Source organism: Phacochoerus africanus, chromosome 5 (genome assembly GCF_016906955.1).
Source record: "Phacochoerus africanus isolate WHEZ1 chromosome 5, ROS_Pafr_v1, whole genome shotgun sequence".
In the NCBI taxonomy this organism is placed as follows: Eukaryota; Metazoa; Chordata; class Mammalia; order Artiodactyla; family Suidae; genus Phacochoerus; species Phacochoerus africanus.
This window is the reverse complement of record NC_062548.1, coordinates 32,640,617-32,664,302: the sequence shown is the minus strand read 5'-3', so window position 1 is coordinate 32,664,302 and position 23,686 is coordinate 32,640,617. Positions and strand designations below refer to the sequence as shown.

General features: G+C 53.8%; 2 protein-coding genes across 6 annotated transcripts in view; one reads left to right on the top strand and one right to left on the bottom strand.

Moving 5' to 3' along the window:
* The window catches only part of NDE1 (nudE neurodevelopment protein 1), a 28,520-nt gene extending 23,429 nt beyond the window's left edge, over window positions 1-5,091 (top strand). The window contains exons 7-10 of one of the 3 annotated variants that reach the window (XM_047780442.1): window positions 531-710; window positions 2,149-2,240; window positions 3,905-4,056; window positions 4,889-5,091. In XM_047780442.1, the coding sequence (XP_047636398.1) occupies window positions 531-710; window positions 2,149-2,240; window positions 3,905-4,056; window positions 4,889-4,982 (518 nt within the window). In that variant the 3' untranslated portion in view covers window positions 4,983-5,091. Of the gene's footprint in view, window positions 1-530; window positions 711-2,148; window positions 2,241-3,904; window positions 4,057-4,758 lie in introns of all 3 variants that reach the window. The other 2 variants (XM_047780440.1, XM_047780443.1) reach the window with 2 other exon arrangements.
* Window positions 5,092-8,345: 3,254 nt separating this feature from the next.
* MYH11 (myosin heavy chain 11) overlaps window positions 8,346-23,686 on the bottom strand; it is a 142,004-nt gene continuing 126,663 nt past the window's right edge. For 2 of the 3 annotated variants that reach the window (XM_047780437.1, XM_047780438.1), the window contains 10 exons: window positions 21,427-21,639; window positions 20,601-20,813; window positions 20,223-20,384; window positions 19,755-19,883; window positions 19,397-19,485; window positions 18,899-19,022; window positions 18,098-18,306; window positions 17,128-17,236; window positions 16,835-17,007; window positions 8,346-9,072 (listed from right to left, as the gene is read on the bottom strand). In XM_047780437.1, coding sequence (XP_047636393.1) covers window positions 8,940-9,072; window positions 16,835-17,007; window positions 17,128-17,236; window positions 18,098-18,306; window positions 18,899-19,022; window positions 19,397-19,485; window positions 19,755-19,883; window positions 20,223-20,384; window positions 20,601-20,813; window positions 21,427-21,639 — 1,554 coding nt within the window. In that variant the 3' untranslated portion in view covers window positions 8,346-8,939. Of the gene's footprint in view, window positions 9,073-12,452; window positions 12,492-16,834; window positions 17,008-17,127; window positions 17,237-18,097; window positions 18,307-18,898; window positions 19,023-19,396; window positions 19,486-19,754; window positions 19,884-20,222; window positions 20,385-20,600; window positions 20,814-21,426; window positions 21,640-23,686 lie in introns of all 3 variants that reach the window. The other variant, XM_047780439.1, reaches the window with a different exon arrangement.

The window sequence follows — 23,686 nt, the reverse complement described above, 5'->3', positions numbered from 1 at the left end:
CAGTATAGATTAAATGTAGTCTTAGGAGGCTTGTTAGGACATAGAACTGAAAAGGGGAAAATACATAGCTAGTAGATACATGTTTCTCTTGAAGCTTAGTAGAAATTAGATGCATAAAAAATATTCACATACGTATAAACTGTATTGTGAAAATGCGGAGAAAAAGGATTGAAAAACCCTCCCCCCATTTTACAATGATTATGCGTGAGAAAGGGCGTTTGGAGATGGGTTGGGAAAGCATGTTTTCACTTAGTATTTATATACCCTGATCCATTGGAATTTTCTTGAACCAGTACCACAGGCATTAGTGTATCACTGCCATGATTTAAAAACAAAAACTTTTTTTTAAAAAAACCTTTTGTTTTTACTCAAAAACTGTAGTTTTGCAAGCCTGTGGGGTTTGCCTCATTCCGGGTTCCAAAGGGGAGGTTTCCACTCCAGTAGTTGTTGCTGACCAGGGTGTACTGTGGACTCTCCCCCGCTCCATCGCCCAAAGCAAGGACTTAATCTGTATCCTTTTCCTGGCGCAGATTTGCGGCAGGAATTGGCTGTGCAGCAGAAGCAGGAGAAACCCAGGACCCCCATGCCCAGCTCGGTGGAGGCTGAAAGGACAGACACAGCTGTGCAGGCCACTGGCTCCGTGCCGTCCACCCCCATAGTTCACCGAGGACCCAGCTCCAGCTTGAATACACCCGGGACGTTCAGACGTGGTAAGGGGGATGGGAATCGGGTTTTCTTGGCCTCACAAAGCTTTCCAAGGTGAGAACCAGGGTGGACTCTGGTGAAAGAGAAGCTGGGCCAGGCTCTATATCGGTGGGAAACTGGAGTTGCTCATGGGGGCAGACCATTGAGGTAAGTGGGAGGAGCCTCTTGGATGTGAGACAGTAGGGAGTCGTGGAGTCTGCGGAGAACTGGAGAAGCGGCGCTTCGTCCACAGGGCAGCCCTGCTCCCATCATGAGAGGTGTGGACCCAGCAGACACTCCCCTCTTCACCAGAAGCCAGAAATCCTCTTGTTGAATATAAAATCTCCCAAATTAAAAATTTCAGTAACCAAATAAAAAATTTAAAAAGCATTTTGTGGGTCCAGCAATATGTCATCTAGAACTGGGCCCAGCATAACCTGTGCTGTGTAGTGAAAACCAAGAAGTTTGAGTCGCCCCTCTGCTGACTGATGAACTGTGAGACTCTGATGGGGCCACTTAAAAGCACATCATGATAATAGACAAGTATAGAGCGCTCAAGATGTGCGCATCACTCTGCTTGCTGTGCTTTGTATAAACATGTGCCCTTGCTGGATTCACACGGTGGCCCAGGAGGCGAGTAGTGTGAGTGCTGTCCCCGTTTGATGGACAAGGCGCCTGAGCCTCCTGTTCGGGAGTTGGCCTGACAGCGCAGCTGGCGAATGGGAGACTGGGTCCCCGGCCGACACCATCACATGCTGCCTGTCCCTGAACTTGGGCCCAGGGTGAAGAGAATGTGAGATTCTCAGAATCCCGCTTTAATTTGCACACGACTCACCTGGGCCCCTTGTAAAAACGCACCTCAGACTCAGCAGGTCTGGGCGGGGCTTGAGATGCCGCATTTCCAGCAAGCTCCCAGTTGTGCCGCTGGTCCTGTGGGTCTGTGAGCCCTGCGTTGGAGAGAGGAGGCTCTGAGGCGTAGCCCCCTTAACCACTGGGGCTTAAGATGCTATTAATGTTAATTAACTGTATGCAAGTCCTAGAATTTTAAGAGGGCTTTTTTTTAAAGATTTTAATTTTTCTATTAGGGTTGATTTACAACGTTCTGTCAATTTCTGCTGTACAGCAGAGTGACCCGGTCAAACATGTATATCCATCCTTTTTCTCACATCTTCCTCCATCATGTTCCGTCACAAGTGACTCGATGAGGTTCCCTGTGCTGCGCAGCAGGATCTCGTTGCTAAGAGGGCTTATTTTGATTTTGTTTAAAGAACAGCATGTAAAGATAAACACTGAATGGCCGACGAGTCCTCCTGTTGCGTTAGCCAGCAAACAATTGAATGAGGCAGGGGAACATGGGGGCGGGGGGACAGGGCCTCCTCGCCTGCGGGTTTCACACTCTGAGACATTAGCGCACAGGCTTCTGAGTGTGTGTTGGTGTTCTGAGTACTTCCGTTTCACACGCAGGTCTGGATGACTCCATGGGGGGGACCCCCCTCACACCGGCGGCCCGGATATCAGCCCTCAATATCGTGGGCGACCTGCTTCGGAAAGTGGGGGTAAGAGGGGCCTTCCCCAGGGTCCGGGTGGTGGCTTCCTATCTTCAGCATACTCGAGGGGTGACCATATGTTCCTTCCCCCTGGCAGAGCCTCCTGAGGTGCAGGTGTAGCCCTGGCTCTCATGTCCCCTAGAATCACTGCACTTCTGTGGATGTTGTTTCTGACAGACACCCAGGAGCTGACTGCAAGTTGCCTTCTGATCCTGGGTATATCTGTCTTTCCCTGTATCATTCCCCTGGCAATGTGGAAAATTTGGATGAGATGCCTTTTTTTTTTTTTGTCTTTTTAGGGCTGCACCTGCAGCATATATGGAGGTTCCCAGGCTAGGGGTAAAATTGGAACTGTAGCCACTGGCCTGCACCACAGCCACAGCAACCCAGGATCCGTATCCCACTGAGCGAGGCAAGGGATTGAACCCGCATCCTCATAGATACCAGTCGGGTTCATTACAGCTGAGCGCAACAGGAACTCCCAATATTTTTTCTAATTTGAAAAAACTGAGAATATTTGGCAGCTGCCTTCTCTCTCTTTTTTCTTTTTTCTTTTTTTGGCTTTTTAGGGCCGCACTGCGACATATGGAAATTCCCAGGCCAGGGGTCAAATCAGAGCTGCAGTTGCTGGCCTACACCACAGCCATAGCAACTTGGGATCTGAGCCGGACCTGAGCCGCATCTGCAACCTACACCACAGCTTGCAGCATCACCGGACCCTTAACCCATTAAGTGAGGCCAGGAATCAAGACCACATCCTCATAGATACTGGTCAGGTTCTTAACCCACTGAGCCACAATGGGAACTCTGCTGCTCTCTCTTTTTTTTAATTTCCCTGGGAGTTGAAGGGAAAATCTTGAAAGGATAGGGCAGAGAACACAAACTTGCAGATTTTATGTTAACTAGGGGAGGAGTCTTTTGTCTTTAAGAAATAACATAGGTATTCTCTGAGGCTGTTTCTCTTATTTGGAAAAGTGTCACCTGAAAGCCACATAATTTAAATGTATGTATTCAGAGTTACTAGAAGCTTGCAACTCGTTTCTGATGCTTTTCCTTTTGGCTTTCAGTTTTCTGGTTTGCTACCATATAAGGAGGTTTTAATACTTCCTTAGACTTTAGAGAAGCCTGGGGTGACCTCATTGCAGGTTTGTTTTCCAGAGGTTCTGTTTACAGCGAGGCTAGACTTTGTTCAAACCTCCTGGTGCCTATTTAACAAGGTAACCGAGAGAGTGAATGATGCCGAAAGTTGATTTCCTATTTCTTGTAGGCAGAGGTGGAGGTTTCAGGAAGCACCTAAATATCTTAGACCAGCAGGTCTACGAGTTGGATGTACATTGAATTTAGAGGGGGAACACTTTGCTGTAGCCACTGGCCTACGCCACAGCCACAGCAATGCAGGATCCGAGCCACCTGTGCAGCTTACACCACAGCTCAGGGCAACGCCAGATCCTTAACCCCCTGAGCAAGGCCAGGGATCGAACCTGTGTCCTCACGAATACTCGTCAGATCCGTTTCTGCTGAGCCATGACAGGAATGCCACACTTTGGAATTTTAACACACAACCCAGTTTGAGAACCACTGTCTTTTAAGTTATTTATTGTATGTGTTGGGCTCCGGTGGGAGGTACAGGTTCTTGCCCTGAACCTGAAAGGTGAAAGCATATCTCTCTCCAGGCTCTGGAGTCCAAACTTGCATCCTGCCGGAACTTCGTGTACGATCAGTCCCCAAACCGAACAAGTGGCCCAGGCTCAGGTCGGGGCAGCAAGAGCAGAGATGGCGGCGACCGACGGCCAGGCGGCACCAGCGTGCCTCTGGGTGATAAAGGGTCAGTACGTTTTGCTGTTCCTGGTCAGTGTCTCAAGAACCTGTCCGCTCCCCCCAGAGCCTCTGACCACCCCCCACCCCACCCGCCCCCCCGCCCTGGCCGATAGCCGCTTGGTAAGAGTTGCAGGATGATGTCAGCGAGCCTTATTCTCTACCCGCACCTTGAGCCAGAGGTAGGTGGTATTTTCTGCGTTGGGCAAACGGCCAAAGTGAGGGTCGTTTTACTTATTTGATTCTGCAGCCCCAGCTCCTGGTCCTGCGGTGGGAATGTTTGCGACTCAAGCTGTAAACACAGTTCTGCTTCCCCCAGAAGGTGTTTGTTTTGTTGTGTTTTTTTTAACCTTCAGAACCTTCAGGAAACTAAATCCAGCCAGACTAGATTCCTGAAGCCGGTCAGCTGATGGTTTTGAAAACACGAATCTGACCTCGAACAGCTTCATTTATTTTTTCGCCTCAGGAAGATCAGGGCAACTTCCAGATTCTAGCATTTTCTAAGATGTGCCACCCTCTCGCTGGACCCCAGACCCCATACCTTTGGGGAGGGGTCAGTGGCAGACAGAGGACGGGAACTGAAGACGCATTTTCCCCAGCCTGCACGTAACCTCCGGCCCTTTAGACGTGGAGGGTCGTCTCGACTGGGCTTTTTGTGTGGCCTTGGGGACGTGAGTGCTAGATAGCCAGTGTCCTTTTCTTCATTTCACAGGAGAGAAAATTGGGACCCAGTGAGACCCTGCTTCTGACTTTGATGTTCACTCTTAGAACTTTGTGGGCCCCGTGCTAGCCAGTGTCTAACAGCCGTAATGTCCGCTTAATTTGGTTTGCTCTGTCTGAAGGTTGGGAAAACGCCTGGAGTTTGGGAAGCCGCCTTCAAATATTTCCTCACCATCGCTGCCATCAGCCCAGGGTGTAGTCAAGATGTTGCTTTAGGAAATCCATGAAGCCGAGCCCCCTGGTGTCCGTGTGGGAGTCATTACCCTTCTTCTGTCTTTGAACTAGGTTTTTGTTTCGTTTTTTTTTTTTGTTTGTTTGTTTTTTTGCTTTTTGGGCCACACCCCGCGGCATATGGAGGTGCCCAGGCTAGGCGTTGAATCAGAGCTGTAGCTGCCGGCCTGCTGCTGCTGGAGCCACAGCAACACCAGATCCGAGCCACATCTGTGACCTACACACCACAGCTCATGGCAATGCCAGATCCTCAACCCACTGAGTGAGACCAGGGATCACACCACATCCTCTTGGATACCAGTCGGATTCGTTCTGCTGCACCACAATGGGAGCTCCCTAGGTTTTTGCGTTTAAAATTTAGTTTGAGAAATACGAGCGTGCAGTCGCACTAGCCAGCAACCAAGGTGGTCACCTGTGGCCTTTGGGTGGTCCCCACGAAGTGCTGTCTTAGAACTCCAACACCGCACATCCCCGCCTCCTCATTGGTGTGTTGCCAGTGGACGGGGACAAGCCAGACCCTCTGGAAAGGGTCATGTGTGCTGAGGCTGCCCCATCATTTTCAGCTGGCCCGAGCCCTGATTGGTCTTGAGAGGTGTTTTTAATGTCTGGAGACACCTATAAAGTGGGGTCTGAGCCCTTCTCAGGCTCACCCCAGCCTTCACTCAGCTGAAGCCTCTTCCAGAACAAAATGTCTAATGCCCTTGGTCCAGCAGATCATTGCACATCTGGGAACGAAGAGTAGAACACGTGGTACCTTTTATTTAAACTGTGGTCTGGTGTATCTCTGAGACTTTTTAACCTGCTTCTCACTGAGGCTTTTAGAGGCATTTTTCAGAGTAAATTTTGTGGGGACCAGATTGGGAAAATGTGTCCTCTTTAGACCAATCGTGACTCAGTTTTCCTGGGGCGCCTCGCTGGCCTGGGGGTGACCTCTGCTTCAGAACCTGGAGGGTCTCTGGGGTGTGATGGCCTTGGTAATGCAGGCCCAAAGCATAGCACTTCCTTTAAAGCTGGGAGGAAATAATGGGGGTGACCTTCAAAAAAAAAGCTGAAACCAGTATGATTGTCCTTGGAAGCATCCTTGGAAGAAACCAATATAGGGTTTCCACACAGACGGCGTGGGGCTCCTTGCTTTTCGGGAACAGCCGTCTCACACCTGGACCCAAGGAAAAGGAACGCAGGAATTCAGGTGCCGGCCTGCCGCTTAACAGCCTCCTGTTACTAAGTTATTTTTGCAAAGGAACAGCAGAAATATCCTCGAGCCTAACACAGAACTTTTCAAGTGCTGCTGAAATTCAGCGGAGAATTAAACTTGCGTGCCCACTTCCTTACCAACCAGCAAAAGATGTACTTTTATTTTTTTAAAAGAACAATAAAATCAAGAAAAATGGATTGTCTGCTAGTTGTGTTTGTTTTGTTTTTGTCCTTTTGCCATTTCTTGGGCCGCTCCCGCGGCATATGGAGATTCCCAGGCTAGGGGTCTAATTGGAGCTGTAGCCGCCGGCCTACGCCAGAGCCACAGCAACTCGGGATCCGAGCCGCGTCTGCAACCTACACCACAGCTCACGGCAACGCCGGATCCTTAACCCACTGAGCAATACCAGGGATCGAACCTGCAACCTCATGGTTCCTAGTTGGATTCGTTAACCACTGAGACATGATGGGAACTCCTGTTCGCTGGTTTGTGAGGGTCAGTAAGTGCTGTGGCGCCTTTGTGTTTCTGTGTTTGCTCATCCAGTGAATAAAAATTTTTTTTTCTTTTTTTTTTTTTTTTTTTTTTTTTTTAACACGAAAGAAACCTTCCTTGTAAAAATTTTCCTTGGAGTCAGCTTCTTGGAACTGTCTTTGGGACACACGTGTACCCTACTGGGGGTGTGCTAGTGTGTGGTCAGTGAGGCTGTTTGCCTGTTTCCCCTCTTCTCCAGTCTGTTTGATTCCAGGGCGTCGGTTATGGGATTGTTTGTGTTATGTGGAAGCTTCTTGGGATCTCTGTCAAGAACTTGCAGGCTGAGGGAGGGAGGGGCCCAGGCCTGGTGTTTATAGCCCTTGTGCCAAGAATGGTTTTGACATTATTTTTGTCTCTTTTTTTTTTGTCTTTTTAGGGCTGTACCCGCAGCAAAAGGAGGTTCCCAGGCTAGAGGTCCAATCAGAGTGACAGCTGCCGGCCTACACCACAGCCATAGCAACACCAGATCCAAGCCGCGTCTGCGACCTACACCACAGCTCATGCCCATGCTGGATCCTTTACCCACTGACAAGGATCAACCCACAACCTCACAGTTCCTAGTTGGATTTGTTTCCACTGCGCCGCCACGGGAACCCCTGTCTTTTTTATTAGGGCCACACCCGCGGCACATGGAGGTTCCCAGGTTAGGGGTCCAATTGGAGCTGTAGCTTCCGGCCTGCAACACAGTCACAGCAACTCGGGATCTGAGCCAAGTCTGCAGCCTATACCACATGCCGGATCCTTAACCCACCGAGCGAGGCCAGGGATTGAACCTGCGTCCCCATGGATGCCAGTCAGGTTCGTTAACCACTGAGCTGCAATGGGAACTCCAGTTTTTACATTTTTAAAGGGTTGTTTAGAAAAGAAAAATGTGACAGAGGAGTTCCTTGGTGACCTAGCTGTTAAGGATCCGGCATTGTCACTGCTATGGCTCCCGTCACTGCTACTGCGCGTGTTGGATCCCTGGCCTGGGCACTTCCCGCACGCCATGGGCATGGCCAAAAAGAAAACATGGCGGAGACCTTAATGGGGCCTAAAATACTCACTTTCTGGGTCTTGATAGAAAAAGTCAACAAACCCCTGCTGGGCAAAGCCTTGTATTTTAACTCGAACGTTCTTCACTTATTTTAGTAATACTGTTTTCATTTTTTGGTTTGTTTTCGTTTTTTAGGGCAGCACCGACAGCCTATGGAAATTCCCAGGCTAGGGGTCCAGTCGGAGCTGTGGCTGCCGGCCTGATGCCACAGGGCACGGCAACGCCGGATCCTTAACCCACTGAACAAGGCCAGGGATCAAACCCATATCCTCACAGAGACAATGTCAGGTTCTTAACCCACTGAGCCACCAGGGGAACTCCTAAGTATACTGTTTTGATTGATGGTCTTCTCGGGCTTGGTACTCCTCCCTGGGCTGGTGCCGCCCGCCTCCCTCAGACCCGCCTGCGTCTCCACTGGTCTCTCGGCCGTGCTTCGATCCTGGACAATTCATTTCCCTGTCCTGGGCCTCAGTTTCCCTATGGAAGGAAATAGTAATAAGGCAGACGTCGTGGGGTCATTGTGAGGATTAAATGAGGCGACCCTCCCGTCCTTTTTTCTCTAGAAAACAACAGAAGAGCCGTCTGCTTTCTAGTGATTTATAACCTTTTATTAGTGAGGGTGTCCTGGAAAGTACAGTCGGGGTGCTTATAAAACAGTGTGACATTGCTGCTCTCAGCCGTCGCAGCAGCGTCGCCTTTTGCATTCCTGTGACTACAGAGGCACTTGGTCTCGGTGAACTGTGTGCATCTGACGCGTGGGAACCGGAGGGAAGAGGAATTCGCAAACCGGGGCCTCTGGGGCCGCTGGCAGGGTACACGGGACAGGAAGGGCCCGGTGGTGGGGCCAGCGGCACCCACTGTGGTGAGTCTCCCCGTTTCATGTACACTAAGTTGCCATGGCTTAGTTAACCGTGGATCTAATTTTTTCTAAAAAGTCAAAAGCTCTGCACACCTTGGCAGAGGGGGTGGCTGTGTCTGTGTTTCCCATTGGGTTTTTCTCACTTGGTACCTCATTCAAAACTTGCTGCCCTGAACCAACAGGGGGGGGGGTGTTTTTTGTTTTTGTTTTTCAAATATTCATCGTGAGGGGTGTCGGTGATGTTTGGACTTTGCAAATGGATTTGGACAGTGCTAAGCGGAGTTCACCGGGTTTGGTTTTGTCCTGTTTTACACAAGTTGATCATTCACTGGCTTTGGTTCCGTTGAAGTCTGCATCTCGAGCGTCCATTTCCTCGTCAGATCCGTCTGCGTTTTCAATAACTCTGCGGCCTCCAGACCTCCTTGAGGGGACGAACGAGGTCTCGTTTCCTCGCCTGTGGGTTTTAGGAGAAACAACACATTCCTTTGGTACAGAAATCTCCCTAGAGGCTGGAAGAGATTTTCAGACTGGGCCGGGGGGGGCGGGGGGGCAAAAACAAACACAAACAGACAAATGAGACGCAAATATTCAGGTTGCCGTGAACAAGCCCTGACCCGCCTGGGGGGGTGTGAGTACGTTTAGTCGGCTGGAAGGTGGACAACATAGGTTCTTCAAAGCAGGGCCACCTGCTTTTAAAAATGTCTAGCTAGGTCATTGCTGAGCCTCTGGATTCTGGTCACTCATGGACTTGGGTTTAGTAAAGAAAAAACAAGACAAGTGGGGTGGTGCCCCCCAGGGGGCTATTCCTGCTCTGTGTGGGGGGTGCTCTGCTGATGGGAAAGTAGGGAGGAGTTTGGGTTTTGAATTGGCAGAAGGTGAGAATGACCTGCCAGGACAGCCTTGAGGAGGCGGGGAGCCTGGAGGCCAGAGGGGTGCTGTCTGGTTAAAGGCACTGCAGGGCCCCTTCTTTTGCAGAGCGGGATGTGGTGCCTGAGAGCTTGCCTGTTTGGGGCTCATCACAGAAGGCGCCGTGCACGGTGGAGGAGAGGTGCTCAAGGAACACTGGTCAGAAAATAAGTTAGACATGTTCATCCAAGGTGTGTTTTAGCCCCTGCTGGTAGGACAGGCCTTTCTGTCCTTTTTGCTCCCGACTCCTCTCTCCTGCCTGATGCTCTGTTCCCGGCAGGTCACCTGAAGTGAGCCTTTGCAGGGGAGGCCTGGGCAGGCAGGAGGAGGAAAGGTCAGACGTGCCTGCACTAATCCTCCACTGGGGGGAAAGAAGTGCGGGCTTGCTTTACAGCAATCACAACAAAGAGTTGTATTGGGCTCCGGCCATCTGGCCCCATCTGACAGGTCTTAACTCATTTCTGATGTCTGCGAAGAAAGACTTTTTGCAACAAAGACAACTCGCTTCGCCACACAAATGCTGGACAGAAAAGCCACGAGGGTGAGCCCCTCCCAGTCATGGATTCTTTAGTCAAAGGGGCGACTCAGACAGGTAAGGCAGGAGGCGTAAGCGCGGCCCAGAGATGCCTGATCGTGGAGAAGGAGCTTCCCTGCCCGAGCCTTTTGGGGTCCCAGGGTGGCAGGAACCCAACAGCAGATGGTACTTCCCAAGGGGGCATTGATCCAGAATAAAGCCTTAAAGCTGTAGCCATTCCCAACTCAAGCCTCACTTGCATCACAAGGAAGCTTCTAGGCCTGCAGCTCTTTAGGAACTAGCCTTGTTATCACTCACTCTCTAGCAGTGAACTTTAAAAGTCTTCTCCCTCTTTCGCACCGTCTCGTGTTCTCTGAGAACCTGGGACAGAGTGGGGTCCCAGCGTGCAGGGCTCAGCAGCCGTGCGCACAGCTCTCTCCTCTGTCTACGCCCCAGGGTCACAACTGGGTGGGATGGCCTGTGGCTGGGGCACTGCCTCACCTACACTTCCAGGCTCCAGCCACTCCCTTTGCCTCTTGGAAGAGTCTGCATTTGCTGACCGGAAGAGTTTAATTGATCAGTGCATGCCCTTTGTCTAAGAGGTAAATTGCTGCTGGGTCCCTGGAAGCCTACTGCTTAGACACTGCAGCCTGCTCGGTTCAGGGCCCTTCCGCTTTTGTTTTGACTGTACCTGTGGCATGTGGAAGTTCCCGGGCCAAGGATCAAACCCGTGTCACAGCAGCAACCCGAGCCATTGCAGTGACAATGCTGGATTCTTAACCCACTGAGCCACACGGGAACTCCACAGGGTCCTTAAAGGAACTGGATTCAAATCCTAGGCAAATGTTGACACTGGCTATGTCTGTCACAGGAACCAACTAAGGGATGCCTCTAAAGATTTTCTTTTTTCTTTTTTCTAGGGCTGCGTCTGTGGCACATGGAGGCTGGGGGTCGAATCAGAGCTAGAGCTGCTAGCCTATACCACAGCCATAGCAACAAGGGATCTGAGCCATGTCTGTGACCTACACCACAGCTCATAGCAATGCTGGATCCTCAACCCACTGAGCGAGGCCAGGGATGGAACCTGTATCCTCATGGATCCTTGTTGGGTTCGTTACCACTGAGCATGACGGGAACTCCCTCTAAATATTTTCTTAAAGGGTCTGATCCTGGGGAATTTGGATTCTTTTCATGGACTCAAAAGCATATCTAAGGCGCTGTTAGCATACCAGGAACCAGCATGGCAGTGTGGGCACCTGCTGCTTTGCAAGGACTCATTTTCCATTAGCTAGAGGGTCCTACACACCCACCAGCCCTAGAATCCAGTTTATCCTGGGACTGGAGAGCTGCTCAAAAGCTGTGTCTCAGAGGTGTAATGCTTCCACCTCCACCTCCAGATGAGACCTCATCCAGCTTTTTAAGCATCTGGGTGGCCACAGCAACGCCGAGATTCTCCAAGAGAGAAGACGGACACAAGGCAGGACTCGCTGGGCCTCCCCCAGGAGGATGAGGGGAAAGCCAGGTCCTCGCTGCCTAACTTCACGTGCAAAGATGTTGTTGGAACCCCAGACATGTCGAGGCCTGTTAAACCCTGTCTCATGGAGCCCGCGTGCCCGCCCTGCGTCTTGGGTGTCTATCCCCAGCCTGTGAGCACATGCCCATGAGGCCTTCGGGAAAGGCCCCGCCCTGCGTCTTGGGTGTCTGTCCCCAGTCTGTGAGCACATGCCCATGAGGCCTTCGGGAAAGGCTCCGCCTGGGCCTCACTGGCCCCGCGGTGGCTGGTGTGGCCCTCGTGTGCTGAAGATGCGGTTAGCAGCTCCGCCTGGCTCAAGCCCCAGCAGCCCCAGCTCTTGTGAGACATTGGGATTTCCTCCCTGGACGTGTGTGAGAACCCCACGCTGGCGGATGCGTGGCTGGGCCGTGGTTACCAGGACCCTGTGCTTGGTTAATTCTGACTTGTGAACCAGACCAGCCAGATGGAAGCCATTCTCCGGGAAGATACCCAGACGGTGGAGCTGGCACACCGCTCAGCGCCGTGTCTGAGCCAGACGAGGGAGGCCGGCCCAGCCATGTCCCCACAGTGTAGGAAGGGCCTCTCACGCAGGTAAGACCCTTCCAAGCGACACATGGCCTCTAAATGCTCAGCGCGGGGGACAGGCCCTGTCAGTGCCACGTCATAGGCCAAAGCGGGAGGAAGGAAGGAAAGTGGGTCAAGAGATGAGGTCGTCCTGTGTCTGTCTTGGTTCTGATGAAAGGTAGTTTCGAACGAAGATATCCAAGCCTGCAGATTTTGTTGGAATCTCGGAAAGTTGCAAGGGCCAGAAAAGGGGGGTGGGGGCGGGGGACAGGAGACGCATTGGCAGAAAGGAACCCGAGAGCCACACACACGTGCCGCGAAGCTGCAGGCATGATACCTGGTGCGTCATTGCGGAGTTTCCTGGGGGATTGGGGCTCTGAAACAGAGAGAGAATCCCTGGTGGTTACCATCCTCCCAGTTCAGCACGTTTTTAATCATTTAAGGCATGTGTGTCAGTTAAATAATTAAAGGCACTTTTAAGTCATCCTTACAGCGGAGCTCCTGAAGCCACAAGCTCTTAGAATGCAAACTTCTGTCCTTCAGAGCTTTGCTGAAGAGCGCTGGTGGCATCTCCCATCCTGCACACCCGTGCAGGAAGGTCAAGGGGACCTGAGCAGACTAGTCCCAAAGCAGGAACGGAACCCAAACAGACCCAGGCAAGGAGCCTGCAGCTGCCTCTCACATTATCACCATCATTCTGTCTTTGTTGCCTTTTATGCCCAGAGCAAGAAAGCAGCTCCTGTTGAGATGCCTGGCAGAGTGGGCGGTGAGGGTATGCTGAGCAGGCTCTAAAAGCAGCTTATGTTGAGACGGACCTGGCTGGTACAACTGTGTGAAACTGGCTTTGTCATTCCTTGCTCGCTGAGGAGCTGGCCAGGCCTGTCAACCTCACTCAGAGCTCTAGTGCTTGATGTTGTGTTTTCATACATCTGGAAGACTCAGAGAAGACAGAAAAGATAGGACCTGTCTTCCATCTGTGTTTAAGTGTACGTTCACATTAACTGTAAAAAAAATGATTGGTTTGGGAGTTCCCGCTGAGGTGCAGTGGGTTAAGAATCTGACTGCAATGGCTCAGGCCTCTGCAGAGACATGGGTTCAATCTCTGGCCTGATCCGGCATTGCCATGCTGTGGCACAGGTCACAGCTGGGGCTTGGAGTCAGTCCCTGGCCTGGGAACTAACATATGCCATAGGTGGGGCCATAAAAAGAAAAAAAAAAATGGTACACCACAAGAAGGCTGAGGTGTCAGGGGCAGGCCCCAAAGGGGACAGTCAGCTTGTGTTGCAAGAATTGTTGGTCCCAGGAGAGAGAGCAGTGACAACAAAAGAGTGACAGAGCCGGGGTGGATGACCGCTTCCCCACCACTCAGCAGTGTCCAGTTGGCAGCAGATGGAGTTCTAGGGGGGTCCATCAGCAGGGACCTTGTATAGTTGGGATCTCCTTCCCCGATTCCCAAACTCTGAGCCAGCTGCCCCCTTCCCCCTCCTGAGAGGGGTCTGGGCCTTCCCCTTGTCTCAGAGTCTGGCGTGGAGATGCCACGTGCATTCCTGGGTGCACCCTGGGATCACTGAACTACATGGCGAGAGAGGTACTCCCTTTGCAACTCTTGTGAAATACATCTGATTATGTCGGAGGGTCTGTTTGGTGCTGTTTGCCCCTCTTTTAACTGAGGAGTCAGCCTTCAGCTCACAGTCGTCAGTTTGTGGCTCCAGTAGCTAGAACTCACTCTTGTTTTCTTGGCACTATGTTTAATTTCATTGTGACCTGCTGATGCAAGGGGTTCCGGTTCAACGCTACAGGGGTGGCAAATTTCATTCATAAACGGACCTATGTATGCTTCACAGGGTTAATTTCAAAGAAAATACCAAGTCGGCCAACAGACAGGTGGTCAGAGGCTAAAGTGAAATGGCAAAGGTTGGAGAGATGTCACCTCTGCCTCAGGGACGGAAGGTTTAACTGTCAAGCACTGTCCCAGACACCGGGGATGAATGAGCAGACACAACCTCTACGCGTGTGAGGACAGACTGTAAATGAGATAAGTAAAAGGAACAGCAAGTCACATGGGGACAGGTGGGTCCGAGAGCAGAAGGGTAGGGAGTGAGGCGGGAAATGCTGGTGACAGGGAGGGGTGAGCACCTGAAGGAAGGGAAGGAAGGAACCAGCTATTGCAGTGAGCTCAGAGGAGCATCTGGGCGAGAGAGCAGCCAGTGCAAAGGCCCTGAGGCGCTGTGTAAAGAGGTGGAGGGTGACTCAGGAGCCAGTAGACGCAGGAGGTAGGGCTCCGACCAATGCAGGGATTGGGCCAGGTGGGAGCAGAGAGGCCCTTGTCTGGATGGGAGGAGAGGGTGGCTTGGACCAGAGTGGCAAAAAGTGGGTGGATTCTGGATGGACAGTATTTTATTTTGGTCTTTTTAGGGCCACATCTGCAGCATATGGATGTTCCCCAGGCTAGGGCTCGAACAGGAACTCCAGCCCACACCACAGCCACAGCAACGTGGGGTCCCAGCAACATCTGCCACCTACACTGCAGCTCATGGCAATGCTGGATCCTTAACCCGCTAAGCGAGGCCAGGGATGGAACCCACATCCTCATGGATCCTAGTTGGGTTTGTTACTGCTGGGCCATGATGGGAACTTCTGGGTGGACAGTAATTTTTAAAGGAAAGGTGACCAGATTTCCCCACAGATTGGATGTAGGGTGTAAAGGAGAGAGAGCAACCACGAATGGCCACCAGGTCTGTGGCCGCAGCTAAGAGCAGCTGAGAGCTGGGAAGGAGCTGGGTCGGGGGCAAGGGGTTCAGTCAGGGCTCAGGTTGGGGTGTGTTTAGGTGGAGCTGCCTATTGGGCATTGAGTGGTGATGTCAAGGGGATCTGGAGTCCCAGGAAGTCAGGGCTGGAGATCAACTAGGAAGTCCCTAGCTATAGATGGGGTGCTGAAGCCACCAGGCTGGTGGAGACACTGGAGGAGTGAGCAGAGGTGGGGATGGAGAGAGCACCCAGGCGGCACCCTGGGCAGGCAGAGAGCAAGCCGGCCTCGAGATGAGGTGCCAGCAGAGGAGATGAAGACAGACGCCAGAAGGGGAGGGAGGACACCCTGGGAGGGTGGGGTCCGGAACAAGGGAGGAGGAGCTGGGCTGGAGCAGGCGTGGCTGACACAGGCCAGGCAAGGAGCAGCCCTGGCTTAGAGTGGGCTGGTAACAGCTGGCAGGGAAGCGGGGTTGGGCTTGTCCAGATGCTGGAAGGACTCAGAGAGAAGGGAGAAGGGAAGGTTTCGGGAGCAGTGCCCTGGGATAAATGGGGGTGGGGGTGGGGGTGTCTCATGGGGGAGTTGGCCTCAGTTGGTGCTGGACAGTTTGGCCCAGAGATGGGGAAGGAGGGAGCACATACAGGGAGGGAGGTTGAATGGGGACTTGCTAATATTTTATGATATTTATCCATTTTTTGGTGAGAGGATGGGGAGGTGAGGACATGGTAGGGGGAGTGAGAGGATGTATGTGTGGGGGGCAGTGATGATGTTGGGAGTGGATGTGGGGGGGGTGAGGGGATGTTGGGGGGAGTGAGGGGATATTGGAGTGAGAGGATGTGGGGGGCTGGTGAGTGGTTGCTGGGGGGACTGAGAGGACGTTGGGGGGTGGTGAGAGGATGGGGGAATGCGGGGATGAGGGGTAGCGAGGGGATGAGGAGGTGGAGGTCCAGGCAGCGCTAAGCAGGGTTGGCTTAGGGTCAGCAGAGGAGAGTTGCCAGTGCAGGTGGCAGCAGGGCTCTTTGCTTCTCCACCACTTTGAGGTGCAGAAGGTGGCATGTGGTTAATCTGGGTTGTGCTTTAACCTGGTGAGTACATACAACCCAGCAGGAGGGGGGCCAGAGTGTGGATGGGAAAGCTGACTGTCACCAGGAGTCAGCGAGTGAGGGGATGAGCCGAGGGGTTGAAGACCCAGTGGAGACGGAGGAAGTGAGTTAAGAAAGGTGGGGGTGGGCAGATGACATGGTGCTTGACGGTCAGATTGGGGCTGAGAGTTACTGGGAATGCCTGAGGACCTGGGGGGAGAAGGTCAAGGACCCGAGAGGCCAGATCGCCCGATGGCGGGTGGGGATGCGCCTGACAGGAAGCTCGGAGCTGAAACCTCCAGGGAACCAGGTAGACCAGGGGATGGGCAGAGGGGGGCTACCCTCCTTCAGGCCCAAGGCTCCAGGAGCACAGGAGAGAAAACAGCCCCCAGTCCACTGAGGGCAGAGGACTGGGCCCTTAGGGCTAGGGCAGCGGCAGCCCTGGGGGACAATGGGGGAAGAGGCGCTGCATCTAGTGGAAGAGGCCAGGGATGCTGCTCAACATCCTGCAGGGCACAGGCCAGCTCGTGATGACCAAAGACTTATCCAGGCCCAAGTGTTAACAGTGTAGAGAAGCCCTGAGTGAGGGAAAGGGGGTAAGACAAAGTACCCAGAAGGGATTCTGCCCTTGTCTGTACGGCAGAAGGAAGGTCTCAGAGGAGATACTGCCTCCCCCAGGATGGGAGGGGACCAGCTAGAGAGGACAGAAGGGGCACCGGTGAGGGGCAGGGCCTGCGTGACCTGGGCCCCGCCCCGAGGACCGAGGCTGAGCAGGAAAGCCAGGAGGGCTGTGGGGAAAGGGAGCCTTTGCAGCCATAGCCTGCCTCAGTGTGGGCTTCCCGCCCGCGCCCCCAGCCCGCACGCTGAGGGCCCCTGGGGGCCAGCCCTCACCTGAGCTTGCTCTTGAGCGCCGTCACCTCGCGGCCCATGGCCTCGTTGCTCTCCGTGGCCTCATCCAGCTCCCGCTGCAGCTTCCTGCGGTTGGCGTTGATGCGCTGGGACTCTTCCTCCGCCTCCTCCAGTTGCCTCTTGAGTTGCTTGACCCTCGCATTTCCTTTCTCCGCCTGTCAAGCAGAGGCCCAGGGTCAGGGCCCCTCCCCGACCAGGGCGGAGCCTGGAGCCGGGAGGGGCGGGGCCTGGGGTTGAGGGGCGGGGCCTTGCTGGGCGGGGCCAGGCGGGTGTACCTGCTCCTTGTACTGCTCTGCCATCTTGCGCTCCTCCTCCACCTGCAGTAGGACCTCCTTCAGCTTCTTGTCCTTCTGCTTCAGCGACTTGGTGGCCGCCTGTTTCTCTCTGCACGGGGTTGGGGGGAGCCGGGATGATTCACATGGGGAGGGCCTCCCGCGCAGTCAGTGTTCAACTAGACCCCTGTAGGCACTATTCCTGAGCCCAGATCATAAAGGAATGAAGTGTGGACACCTCGGCCAGCATGGGAGACCCTTGAATACGTGCTTGGTGAAAGAAGCCAGGCACAGAAAGCCTGGTGTGGTATGGTCCCACTTTATGAAATGTCCAGAATAGACAACAGAGACAGAAAGTGGAGGGGTGGTTGCCTGGGGCTAGGGGGTGGGAAGTAGAGGGTCCAGGGTTTCTACCTGGTAATGACAGCGTTCTGCAGTTGGCTGTGATAACTGTGTGCTATGAACTGTACACCAAGAGCCACTGAATTGTACACGCTAAGTAGGTGGATTGTGTGGGACGTGGCTTATCCATAAAGCCGCTACCAAAAGAAAAACGATGCAAGGACCCCAACCCTATCTGAGGTCCCGAATGTGCTGTGACCTTACAGCTCAGGGACCTGTGTTTAAGTGGGAAGCCTTCCCGCTTTTGTGTGTGTGGAGGGGCTGATGATGTGGACGTTTTGTGTATCTGTTAACATGACATCCTGCCAACTCAGGTTAAGCAAAGCATCATGAGCCCCGGGGAAGCCAGGCTGACATCACTGGAGTCACGCTACTTAGAGCAGCTAACAGCACAGATGCGGAGGGCACAGAACCTTCCTGCATTCTCACTCAGTTCTCCCAGCACAGCTCCTTGGGGGTACTACAGAGCTGGTTTCTCAACTAGAACCAGTGCTCGGCCATTGCCTGACACCTGGCCTCCTTTCCCCTCACTGGCAAGCAGGCCATCACTGAGGCACTGGCCCCACCGTACCTGGCCTCCTGCTCGACTTGCTCCTCCAGCTGTGCGATCTTGGCCTCCAGTGCCGAAATGGTGGACTTGAACTTCGACCTGACTGCCCCTTCCATCTCCTGCAGCTTGCTTCGCAGCTCCTTGTTCTGCCTCTCGAGCTGCTGCCGAGCGCTTTCATTCTTCTGAGCTGCGCTACGCTCTGTTGCCAGCTCATTGCTGAGCTGCTCGGCCTGGGGAGGAGGGTGAAGGTCACCAGGTGGAGGGCATGGACGCCCGCTGGTGCACCAAAAGGGACACTTCTCCCACAGTCCTTGTGCCGGTCTGCGGAGCTGGGGCACCCAGGAACCCTCCTCCTCCTCCAGCCACCAGCTCCTTCCTGGCCCTCCTTTAAGGCTCTGCTCAAGAGGCAGCTCTTCCAGGCAGCATCCCACTGCCCCCAGGGTCCCTGGCTCTAGGTCACACAATGGGTCCCCAGCACCCATCATGGAGCCCGTGCTCAGTGATGTCACTGAATGCGCCCTGTTTTAAGGTGGGGGCTTGGAGCTGAGGAAAGAGCAAGGAGACCACCAAGGCCATTTAGGCCAGGGGGAGCATCTGCTGGGAGAAGCCACCAAAGTTCACGCTGCAGGCTGGCGCTAAGTGCTCTGTGGACAGCAGGCGGGGTCTGGTGGGACTGGAAGAGGAGAGGTGGAGGTCCAGGGCAGACAGCTGTGGGTCCCCACTCTCCTCCACTCTGACCTGGCACAAGGGAGCCTACGAGGGGTGTCCTGAACCAGCGTGGGCTGGGGCCTAGAGCAGATCTGAGGTGGCGCGGGCGTGCACCTGCTGCGTGGCCTTCCGGACGCGGTCACTCATGGCCTCCATGTTGCCTTGTTCTTCCTCCAGCTCCTCCTCCAGCTGCGCGATCCGGGCCTCCAGGCGGCGCTTCTCGTCCTGGAGCGCGTTCCTAAGGGAAAGGCAGCCACGCTGAGGCCTCTAGCCTCCCCTGGCTTAGAGAGCTTCCTCTTGGAAGGAGCAGTGCCTCGGGGTTGCCCTCGTTTCTAACTGAGGCTCACAGAGGCTTAGAGGCTTGTCCAAAGTCACACAGCTGGGAAATGGGGAGCCAAGTGGTGTCAGCAAAGCTAGGCCTGGGATAGGGACCTGCTCCTCCTCTGTGTCCCCAGATGCCCCTGTCCCCACCATGCCATTCATTCAGAATGAAACTGGCTGCACCCACAAACAAGGTGTAAAAGCCCTGTGACCCCTGTCACAAGCTCAGCTGAACACTCTCTCTGCTGACTGCTGACTCCGAGGTTCCCTTCCTCCCCATGCAGTGCATACCTTCCCGACACACTGCTGGCCAGCTCCTCGGCCAGTTCCTCCTTCTCCAGGTCTGCCTGTTTGCGAGCCCTCTCAGCCGCAGCTAGATCCTGGATGGTAGGGGGTGGGGAGGAAGGAAACCTGCTGTCTGCCCGCAAGAGGCCGAACCCCCCCTGAGAAGCCACCCTGCTCTGATCGCCAGGCTCCCGGCAATCGCCACGGCCACCCTTGAAAATGGTTCTGCCTCCTCTGTGCTCTAGAGGAGGCCTGTGGACACCTCAGGGAGAAAGCCCCATGTCTCTGCATGCCCTCGTCCCTCCCCAGTGGGGGCACCACCCTTGTGGGACGCTGGACCACAGCCTTGCCATCAGTGCCCTACCTCCTGCAGCTGCATGAGGTCCGCCTCCAGGCTCTTGGCTTTCTTCTCATTCTCTTTGGCTGTGGCAAAAATCTCATCCCTGGAGGCTCGGGCATCTTCCAGCTCTCTCTGGAAGTCCTTCATCTGAGCCTGCGGGCGTCGACAGGAGGGACCAGCTTAAGGGAACCTTACTCACCAAGTCCTGCTGCCCACATTACCTCTCTGTGCCAGCCCCAGGATGTCCCACCATTAACTATGGCTAATGCCAGCCCATTCTGGATGGGCTCCCTCGGATCTAAGAAACAGCACTGTGATCTGCAGGCCTGATGATAGTGCCCCTACCCCGGGCCGGGAACAGACCCCCCCCAAACTAAAGGGTGATGCACACACACCAGGGGAACAGGCTGCAGTGACCGAGAGAGATTCGTGTGTCCCCGGCCACTGCAGGCCCGACTTCCCAGGGTGCCCGGCTCTTGGGGCATCACCCACCTGCAGTTTTCTCAGCTGCTTGATGGCTTCCTCCCTCCCCTTGATGGCCGAGTCGGCCTGCAGCTCCAGGTCCTTGAGGTCTCCTTCCAGCTTCTTCTTGGCCGCCGCTGCCAGGGCGCGCTGCTTTCGCTCGTCTTCCAGTTCCGTCTCATACTCGTGAAGCTGAGCGAGGAGAAAGACATGCACTGCCGGGCAGAATTGCCCCTCCAAGCCCTTCCCCCGGCAGCCAGCCTCCACCCAGTGCCCAGGTGGTTGTCTCCTCCCCGGATCACAGGTGAGAACTCAGAATCTCCGAGAAGCCGGCAGACGGTGGTGGAAAGAGGGAAGCGGCTGGCCCACCTTCCCCCATTCCCCCGCTTCTCCCCGCAAGGATTTTACCTGCCTCTGCAGCTGCCGCCTCTTTTCTTCATTCTGCTCATCCCGGGCCTGGAGGTCCCGCTCGAACTGGCCCTTGAGGGCCTGCATGTTGACCTCGAGCCGAAGCTTGGCGTCTTCTGTCGCCTGCAGCTCGTCCTCGAGCTCTTCCAGCTGGGTCTTCATCTCCTCCATCTGAGTTTCCAGGGCCCGCTTGGACTTCTCCAGCTCGTGGACCTTTCATGTGAGGGGTGACATCGTGAAGATGGTCATGCCGCCCCCAGTGACAGGCAGCTCATCCAGGTCAAGGAAGTGGCTGTGGCTCACCCGAGAGATGGGTGACCAGGAGCCCAGACCAGAGCTTTCCTCTGGGAACCCTTGACTCAGGCCCCACTGCCACGCCCTGTTCCCAACCAGGCCCCCCTCTTTGCACCAGCCTTCTCTCAAGACTGCTTTCTATTCTTGATGAGAGCTCAACAGGAAAGAGGCATGGAGGAGTTCCCGTCGTGGCTCAGCAGAAACGATCGGACTAGCATCCATGAGGACATAAGTTCGATCCCTGGCCTTGCTCAATGGGTTAAGGATCCAGAGTTGCTGTGAGCTGTGGTGTAGGTTGCAGACATGGCTCAGATCCCGTGTGGCTGTGGCTGTGGTGTAGGCCAGTGGCTACATCTCCGACTGGACCCCTAGCCTGGGAACCTCCATATGCCAAGGGAGCGGCCATAAAAAGACAAAAAAAAAAAAAAAAAGGGGAAAGAGGCATGGAGTCCCCTCCCCCCAGGACTGATAAGCAGCAGAGAGGGTGGGTGGGTGAGACGTGGACAAGCAAAGACAAGGGAGTGCCGCTTACATTCTTGCCCACATCGTCCTTGGAGCTGACCAGATCCTCCATCTCAGCTTTGAGCATTTTGTTGGTCCTCTCGAGCTCCTCTTTGGCCTCCAGCGCCTCCTCGAGGGCCCGCGCCAGTGACAGGGCTTTGGTTTCCTTTTCCCTGGCCTCCGCCTCAGCTCTGTCCCTTTCATCCGCATACTTGGAAGAGATGTTTTTCTCCTCGGCCAACAACTGCAACACACAGAAGGTCCAGAGGTGAGTTCTGGGTGTGCCCGAGGGTCAGCTGCACACACCTGCCAGGCAGGGGAAGAAGCCTCTCGTCCCCATGGATTCGTCCCGGTGCAGGTGGAAGTCAGTCAGACAGCTGTGCTAATAGAAACCCTGCTCGCCGACGTCCAGGTCTGCTTTTTTGCCACTAAGGCTGCCCATGATGGCTAGTGTGGGTGGCCCAGGTCCCAAGGCCAGTTATTCTTTTGTTGTCTCACAGCCACAGTAGCTTGCTCACAGCCGTGGTAGGGGAACGGTGGGCGTGTAGACAGCTCTGCATACTTCTCCCTCTGCCTGGAGAAGCAGTTTGAAGAACAGGTGACACCGATGTTCATCTCATCTTGAGAAAAGGGCAGGATGCGATGCAACACCCCAGACCCAGACTGCCGGCATTTGGCCACGCCAGGCAAGTAGCAGGGCCTCCCCAACAGCAGTCAGCACAAAAGCTCTGCACTGATGTGACGGGAAATGAATAAGGCAACCTCAGACCCTCGACCAGATAACGAAACAGCAGATTAGAAGCCAAGGAGACAAGCTGTCCGCACCGAGCAGGGCCGGCTGATAGAAAAGGGAAGAATAGGAGTTCCCGTCGTGGCGCAGTGGTTAACGAATCCGACTAGGAACCATGAGGTTGCGGGTTCGGTCCCTGCCCTTGCTCAGTGGGTTAACGATCCGGCATTGCCGTGAGCTGTGGTGTAGGTTGCAGATGCGGCTCGGATCCTGAGTTGCTGTGGCTCTTGCGTAGGCTGGTGGCTACAGCTCCGATTTGACCCCTAGCCTGGGAACCTCCATGTGCCATGGAAGCGGCCCAAAGAAATAGCAAAAAGACCAAAAAAAAAAAAAAAAAAAAAGAAAAGGGAAGAATTGACCTCACTGTAGTACTGGGTCTGGACAGGGAGGGGCTTTGAGCCATCATGCTCCCAGCATGTGGCCCCAAAGTACAACCTCCCAGTTAATTTTTGGAATAAATCTGAAGTTACTTGTAAACCAAATCATATTTACTAAATCTGAGCAATAGGTATTAAAAGTTGGAATTTAGGAGGAGTTCCTGTCATGGCTCAGCGGTTAACAAATCTGACTAGCATCCATGAGGATATGGCTTCAATCCCTGTCCTTGCTCGGTGGGTTGAGGATCCAGTGTTGCCGTGAGCTGTGGTGTAGGTTGCAGACACGGCTTGGATCCTGTGTTGCTGTGGCTGTGGTGTAGGCCTGTGGCTACAGCTCTAGTTTGACCCCTAACCTGGGAACCTGGGAACCTCCATATGCCATGGGTGCGGCCCTAAAAAAAAAAAAAAAGAAAAAAAATTGGAATTCAGGGGTTTGGGTCATTACAGGTCTCTGTGTTTATCAGAACTCAGTACATTCATGATTTAAGCATATGTAATTTTAATAAATGACCCCTATGTTTTATGCGTTTACTCCAGGGCTCAGGTGCAACATGCAGCTCAACACTGCCCCACACAGGTTTCTTTTATTCTTTTTTCTTTTTTGTCTTTGAGGGCCCCACCTGCAGCATATGGAGGTTCCCAGGCCAGGGGTCGAATCAGAGCTGTAGCCACTGGCCTACGCCAGAGCCACAGCAATGCCGGATCCTTAACCCACTGAGGGAGGCCAGGGATTGAACCCTCGTCCTCATGGATACCAGTCGGGTTCTTTACCGCTGAGCCACGACGGGAACTCCTTGACACAGGTTTCTGCGGCAGTCAGCAGTCTTTTCCATCTGCCATAATTCTCCAGGGGGAGTGGGGCTGGGCCCTTCCTTCCCTCAGCAGCCAGAAAGGCTGCGCCTCTTAAAACGCCTCTCATTTTAAATGCCCAGGGCAGAGGAGAAATGGAAAAGCCATAACCAGAAAGGACAGAGAGGAAGGTGAAGAGTAGAGTGAAACTTCAAGCTTGGAAAGCATCTCAGCATGCAGGAGTAATGTAATTTAATGTTTTCATTCACAATACTCTTCTTTTTTTTTTTTACTCTACAAATGTGATGCAATAAACATTACAACTGTGTGTGATC